Source organism: Delphinapterus leucas, chromosome 17 (assembly GCF_059928025.1).
Source record: "Delphinapterus leucas isolate spDelLeu-1000000601 "Yukka" chromosome 17, BTC_Dleu_Yukka2, whole genome shotgun sequence".
NCBI classification, from domain to species: Eukaryota; Metazoa; Chordata; class Mammalia; order Artiodactyla; family Monodontidae; genus Delphinapterus; species Delphinapterus leucas.
Window position 1 is genome coordinate 2446657 of NC_143145.1, and position 7322 is coordinate 2453978.

At 61.7% G+C, this 7322-nt stretch overlaps 1 protein-coding gene across 1 annotated transcript; it reads left to right on the forward strand.

Annotated features, from left to right (window-relative positions):
- The first annotated feature begins 5059 nt into the window (after positions 1 to 5059).
- Positions 5060 to 7088, forward strand: GPR20 (G protein-coupled receptor 20). Its single transcript, XM_089898657.1, has one exon. The coding sequence runs from the start codon at positions 5297 to 5299 to the stop codon at positions 6377 to 6379; it is 1083 nt and encodes a 360-aa protein (XP_089754783.1). The 5' UTR covers positions 5060 to 5296; the 3' UTR covers positions 6380 to 7088.
- Positions 7089 to 7322: the final 234 nt, after the last annotated feature.

Below are 7322 nucleotides of genomic sequence, written 5' to 3' on the forward strand. Positions count from 1 at the left end.
CAGGAAGGGCTGGATCCAGGCGCTTGAACCATCCTGTCAGGGCTTAGTCTCTCCTCCTGGTGGGTTTCCTCTAGAGGAATACGGCCATCAGCAGCTTGAGTCTCATAACCAGCTAGAGTGGCAACCCCAGGGAAGAGAGCTGCCAGCAAAAGTCCCAGGGCCAGTAGTGACTGGCTGGGTTGGGGTCATGAGGCCACCTGTGACCAAGCACTGTAGCCTGGGGTTCCGTGTTACAGGAGCCCATGTCTGAGGCTAGGAGCTGAGCAGCGCCAAGCCACTGAAGGACTTTATCCCACACATGGTGGAGGGAGGCTGAGACTTCCTGCCCACAGGTCCCAAGGGCTCCTCCTAACCTGGGAAGCACTGGGCCTGCATCTCGCCCCAGTCCCCAAGCCGCCGGGATTCCACGACCATCCCTCTGCCCTGCTCCCTGAAAGAGCCCTCTAGAGCAGTCTTGCAGCCAAGACGTTCCCAAAGGTGCAGGCATGTTCAAGCCTTGAAGTGCTTCCGAGCTGGAAGTACCCTCAGAGCCACCTGCCCATTGCGTAGATGGGGAGACTGAGACCTGGGCAGCCTGGGCAGTGGAGGAATTCCTGACCCTTCCTCCCAAGACCCTAGTTTCCTCTGAGATGGGCGGGAGGGGAAAAAGGAAGGAAGAGAGGTGCAGGAGGAGGGAGGACCCCAGGGGCCCGAAGCCCTGGGCCCCACCCGCACAGCTGCATTCCAGTTGTTCAGTCCACCCAGGACCAGCACTCGCCCTTGGGGCCTGGGGCTGTGTAGAATCCACTCTCCAAGGCCTGCCTGCCCGCCCTGCCGTCCTCCTGCTGCCGTTCTCCACAGGGCACCTCCCTTCCCTAACCCTCACCTTTGTTTATACTCGGCCCATCTCCCATCCCCTCACCAGCTGAAATCCTCTCAGGACCCTTCCAGGGCCACGTGTTGACAATGTGTCGTTACAGCCTCAGAGATGGATCCCAATTCTGCCCACTTTACAGATGAGGAAACTGAGGCTCAGAGACTTTAAGGTCACAAGCCGGTTCTGAGATGGAGCCAGGCTTTGGGTGGGGCATCCAGGCCAGAGTCGAGACTCTTAGTGGCTATGCTCCAGTCCCCCCAACCCACTGTGTGTCTCTTCCTCTGACCCTGAGCCCCCGGAGAGCAGGTCCGCGTGCCCTCCGCTCTGCCCAGGGAAGGGCCTGAGCATGGGTGGGCGGAGCAGGCCAGGGTAGTGGCTGGTAGATGTGTGAAGGCTCCCAGCCTGGGTCAGTTGCCCTGAGGCAGTTTCCAGACCTTGAGCCCGGCACGGTGCTAGGCACTACGAGGACGTGGCCCCCGCCCACTGGGATCCAGCCAGCTGACCCAGCTGCAGGCTTTGCTGTGCCTCAGCCGGGACTAGGGCACCTGCCAGGAACGGGGAGGGGACAGGGCCATGCCTCCACCCTCAGACTGGCTTCCTCAGGCTGTGGAAAGCACTAGTGACCCCATTTAACAGATGAGGAGAAGAAGGCTCACTGACTGGCCGAGGTCCAGGGTCGAGGGAGTGGCAGGGCTGGGCTCGAGCCCAGGTGTCTGGGATGCTTCTGCTTGCTCACCACCTGGGGCCCATCCAAGGGCCAGGTCTGTGCCTCCCCACTCAGCCTGGGTGTGAGGGCCAGCGTCAGGCTATCCCCACAGAAGAGCAGAGGCTTCTCTCCTTTCCCCTCATTCCAGGCTACATTTAGAGTGGAGCAGGGTGGAAGGCAGGTGGGGAGTGGGTGCCCACGGTGCACCTGCTAGAGGAGGGGACCGTTGCCTGGGTGCCCGCCCTCCCTCAGGCCCAAAGACCCAGCTGTGGGCTCGCACTAGGCAGAGACCCAGGTTCGAGCCCTGGCGTCTCCCTTCCAGAGCCTCAGTTTCCTCTGAGTGAGTGGAGGAGGCCAGGAGCCAGGTGGGTAAGGAGTTACCATCACCAGTGCCTGGATCTGCAAGGGAACCGATGCCATGAACCCGCTCAGAAACTGCAGAAAGAAGGTGCTGTTGTTACATCATCACTTTGCGGGCAGGGAGGCTGAGGCTCAGAGAGGTTAGTCAACACCCGGGGTGACCCCCATGAGCGGGGGCCAGCCCCCAGCGCGCACCTCCACTGGTTACTCTTACTGGTCAAGTGCTCCCCGCAATGCCCACCACCCCCAGCCATCACCAGCTGTGACATCCCACACCACACTGAGCCCCATCTTCCCACGGGAGTGTGGACAGGCCCAGCCCGGGCCGGCAGATGGGGGTATGGGGTCCTGGGTGTGGACAGAGGGAGAAGCAGACATGGTGGACACGAGGGCGAGTCAGCCCCAGACTGGAGGACCGGCGGGACCACGGAGGGCAGGGCTAGTGCTGAGAGCATGGAAGGGGGGCGCTCTGCTCAGGGCTCGGGGGGGCCCGCGGCAGCCCTCGCGCTTAACCAAAGCAGATTCAGGGGGTGGAGCGGTCCATCCCGTGGAGCCTCAAGGAGGACCAAGAGCTGAGGCGGTGGAGACCACGGGGGAAACCGAGGCCCAGTGAAGGAGTGTCTGCCCTGAGGCCATGTAGGGTGGAGGCAGCTCAGCCCAGACACTCCCAGCCCGGTGCCTCCCCGGCCCCAGAGAGCCGAGCGCCCTGGACTGTGGATCCCCGAGGCCATCAGCAAGCCCACCTCCACAGGGCCCAGGGTCTCACGGTTTGAGCTCCTCATCCTGCGAAACAAAAGGGACCGTGAGTAGATGCCCCCAGAGAGCGGCCAGTGACTACCCAGGTCAGTGTGTTATCACCGTGAGAGGTGAGGGGTGTGCTGGGGCCGGCGTAAGCAGGGCGGGGTGGCGGGGGTCTTATCATACAGACAGAGACAGCCAGACTCAGCAGAGAGCAAAGGGGAAGAGATGGTGGTGTAGAAAGCGGGGGGATGGGAGGGCCCGGGCTGTGGCTGTGATCTGAGCTCGGCCGGCGTGACAGATGCCAAGGTTTGTCATGTTCCGGGACTGACCTCAGTGTGTGAGCGGCGTCGGCGCCCAGGGCGGGGACCAGATCAGGCTCAGACTCTCGGAGCTGAGAATCATGGTGTGCTTGGCTGACGTCCTCCGTCCTCACCTGCCCGGCCTCTGGGGTGTCCCGTGCATACCCCCGCTCTGGAGCTCCAGGCGTGCAGCCCTGGCCCACACCGCCGGCACCTTCAGCGAGGTGCTGGCCAGCATGTGAGGCTGTCCCTGGGGTGGGACTGAATGCCAGAGGAAACCTTCTGTGGTGTTTATTATTTGTCTCTGATTGTCACATGGATGCAGACCTCATGCAGACACATTGGAAAACCGAAAGGCGCGCGAAAGGAAATTCAAAAACCTGTTTGCGTGTGTCTGGGGCCAGCTCCTGTCTCCCTGGGCCCTTCCTCCTGGGGGTTTGCCGAGGCATCGTGTTTTCCACAGTAGAGCAGGGACGCGTTGGGAGACATCCCTCTCCTTCCTGGGGGACTGCGGGGGTCCACGCTGCCTGAGGACGAAGCCCACAGCCCTGAGGCACCAGGATGCCAGCCCCACAGCCTAGCCTCATCACCTCCCCTTGCTGCTCCCCAGCCCCTCGCGCCCACAGGTCTCTCCCTGCCCCGGACGTCACTCTCGCACCCTGTCTCCCTGAGCTGCCGTTGGACAAACACATCCAAAGACCCTGTGTGTTAGGGGCTGGGGACACTGGGCAGAGGACAGCCCTCCCAGAGGACCCCGTGAGCTGAGGCCCGGGCCCACTTGCGCTGGAGGTGGCCAGAGGGGCCGGACACAGTCTTGGGCAGCATCCGACTCCTCCCGGCAGTACCTTGAGAGTTAGCAGACGCTCAGGGCCGGCGTCCCAGAGACAGAGGCTCAGCGGATGCCACCCTCTCTGAGCTGGAGGATGGAGGCAGCCGCCTGCCCTGCCAGGGGCTCCCTCCCGGCCAGGTTGGGACCTGAGCCTCAGCTAGCAAGAGGTCCCCTGCTGTGCCCAGCCCTTCCAGGCTGGCATTCGGTCCCCAGTCCCCCAGCGGGCACGACTTCCACTGGGTGGAGACTGCCGGAAGGAGCCTGTTGCTCAAGGATGTGCAGTAGCCGTCCAGGGGTAGTGGGCAGTGTGAGGCCCGTTCACAGCAGACGCCTCACTTCCCTTGGTCACCAGGAAAGGGGAGGGGTCTTCCCTCCCCTTGCGGGGGGGGGGGGGGAGGGCACACTATACCTGGGATGTCCCATGTGCCCTCCGCTCCTCCCTGCTTCTCCCCAAAGCCTTCTCCTTTCTCCTGAAAAAGACAGAAATGTCCTTATTTGGAGGATCAGCCTGGCCCAGGGCGGGGATGGGAGCCTGTTAACCCTTCGTTTATAAACAAAGGGATAAACCTCAGCAAGTTAAACAGCTCAGCAGGAACAGAAACAGGGTGGGCGGCCCCACCCCCAGCCTGCCCCCACTGCAGTGTCTGGGCCACCAGGCCTGGACCAGGCAGGGAGCACGGTGTTTATTTAACTCAAATCTGCTGTGCTGCCGCTGCTGGGACCTGGCTCCAGGCTCGAGCCCCAGTGAGCCACCCCACGTGGGCCTCCAAGACAGCAAATGTGGCCACCTCTCAGGGCTGGGGAGAAACTGGGGTGGCCAGGGGGCTGGCTCCCAGCTCCCCAATCCCAGCCTCTTGGACCCTTATGAGGACCTTCACCCAGGGCATTGACCTGGTGCCAGCCTTGCAGGAGGTGAGAACAGATGGGTGGCCTGGAGGACAGGGGCTGTGTCGCATGGGTGTGGGAGCTGTGGGCTGGGGTGACCGAGGGCACGGCTCTGTCCTAGCAGAACCGTGGTTTATTTGGCACCAGCTAATGGTGCGCTGAGCACTGCTGTGCTCAGTTAATCCTCCCAGCAGCTCTGTAGTCCCAATGATATAGATTAGGACGTGAGGCACAGAGAGGTTAAGCGACTTGCCTGAGGTTGCACAGCGAGCGAGGAAGCAACTGGGATTGGAGCCCAGGCTCAAACACCACACACTTGGCCCGTCATCTTACCTGTGCCACACCAGTCGCCTTTGTCATCTTTCAGTCCCGGTGACAGTCTTGCGAGGCTTTTCACCTCCCATTACAGCAAGGAGCAGGCTCACAGCACTGGCATTCTGCTGAAGCTCCACACTGGCAAGTGCCAGGGCCAGGCCAGGCAAAGGCACAAAGGTGGGAATGTTGGGGTGCTGGGTGGGCAGACGAGCCAAGTGAGGTCCAGCCTCGGGGCAGGGCTCCAATAACCCCAGGGTAACCCGGTCTCCTTCCTTCCAGGCCCCGGGCGTGCGCTGGCCGCTGTCATGCCCTCCGCGTCTTCCGCAGGGCCCTCGGCCATGGCTGCCCCCAATGCCACAGCGGCAGCGGCAGCGTGGACTAATGTCAGCATGCCGGAGATGCCCCTGTTCCACCTGTTTGCTGTGCTGGACGGGGAGCTGCACGCCGCCTTCCCAGGCCTGTGGCTGGCACTGATGGCAGTGCATGGCGTCATCTTCCTGGTGGGGCTGGTGCTCAACGGGCTGGCGCTGTACGTCTTCGGCTGCCGCACCCAGGCCAAGACGCCATCGGTCATCTACACCATCAACCTGGTGGTGACTGACCTGCTGGTGGGCCTGTCCCTGCCCACGCGCTTTGCTGTCTTCTACGGCACCCGCGGCTGCCTGCGCTGCGCCCTCCCGCACGTCTTTGGCTACTTCCTCAACATGCACTGCTCCATCCTCTTCCTCACCTGCATCTGCGTGGACCGCTACCTGGCCATCGTGCAGCCCGATGGTGGCCGCCGCTGGCGCCAGCCTGCCTGCGCCAGAGCCGTGTGCGCCTTTGTGTGGCTGGCCGCCGGCGCCGTGACCCTGTCCGTGCTGGGCGTGACGGCCACCGGCGGGCCCTGCTGCCGCGTCTTTGCACTGACCGTCCTGGAGTTCCTGCTGCCACTGCTGGTCATTAGCATATTCACCGGCCGCATCATGTGTGCGCTGTCACGGCCGGGCCTGCTGCGCCAGGGCCGCCAGCGCCGCATGCGGGCCATGCAGCTGTTGCTCACCGTGCTCGTCATCTTCCTCGTCTGCTTCACGCCCTTCCACGCCCGCCAGGTGGCTGTGGCGCTGTGGCCCGACGTGCCACACCACACCAGCCTCGTGGTCTATCATGTGGCAGTGACCCTCAGCAGCCTCAACAGCTGCATGGACCCCATCGTCTACTGCTTCGTCACCAGCAGCTTCCAGACCACCGTCCGTGGCCTCTTCCACCAGCGTGGAGCGGGGTGCGAGCCCAACAGCTGCAACGTGGTCAGCACGCGCAAGAGCTCCAAGAACTCGGCTCACCGTCACATCCTCGGCGCCAGACCTCGAGCCCTCACGCAGGCCCTGGCTAATGGGCCTGAGGCTTAGTTGGTAGGACTTTGCAAGGGGGCCAAAGGTCAGGGCCGGACTGGACACGCCAGGTCGGGGACAGCACAGATATCTGCTCTACCCGGATGGCAAATTGGGTTCACCTGATCAATTGGTGATGGCTGCCCAGTGCACTGCGTGGAGGAAGTGTCTAAGACCACTGTGCTATGATTGATTAGCAATGTCTGCCATGGGCTCTAGATAGGATGTGGTGATCTGAAGGCTGATAATTTGCCATCCCTAAGGTAAATATTGTGTCCATTGAAAACTCAGAGGGGTAGCCAGGAGCTGCTTCTCACTTGGACCATTCAACCTCTAGAAGGGGTCCCTGAGAAACATGGACAAAGATGTTTTAGATACTGGGAATTTCAAAGAGGGTTAAAAAGATAAACTGAAGGGGTTCCCTCCCCACCCCTCCCCCTTTTTCTCCCTCCCCCACAAAGAGAGAAGAACAGGAACAGAAAGGAAGTGTTAGAGGACACAAATGTTATGTGAGCGGACGTGAAGTGTTCACGTCTGCAGGGCCTCCATTTGAGGCATCCATAAATCACACAGGAAGACAGCCTGACACCGTGGGGTGCTTTGCTGTGAGTACCATGATACCTGGGCTGACACTCAAACCAGAAACTACCCTACAAAGGGGAGACTGTTTTCCACCCACCAGCCATGAGGGGGAGGCTGAGTGGCACATACAGGTGCCATGAGTGGGAGATGGCCAATCACAACTCAGCCCCACCTCCTCCAACATCCGCTTGCCTGCCCCATGGAGACCACTCAAATCTTCCCAAAGCCCTCCACTTTAGGAACCATCTTGGAAGACCCTGCCCGCTGGCCCAGGAGGGCAGTAGGCTCACAGCCCATCCTATGGATGAGAAACCAAGGGCAAAGACACAGAGACTGGAACCCAGGCCTGCTGGCCTAAGGCCACCGTCTCCCCACACTC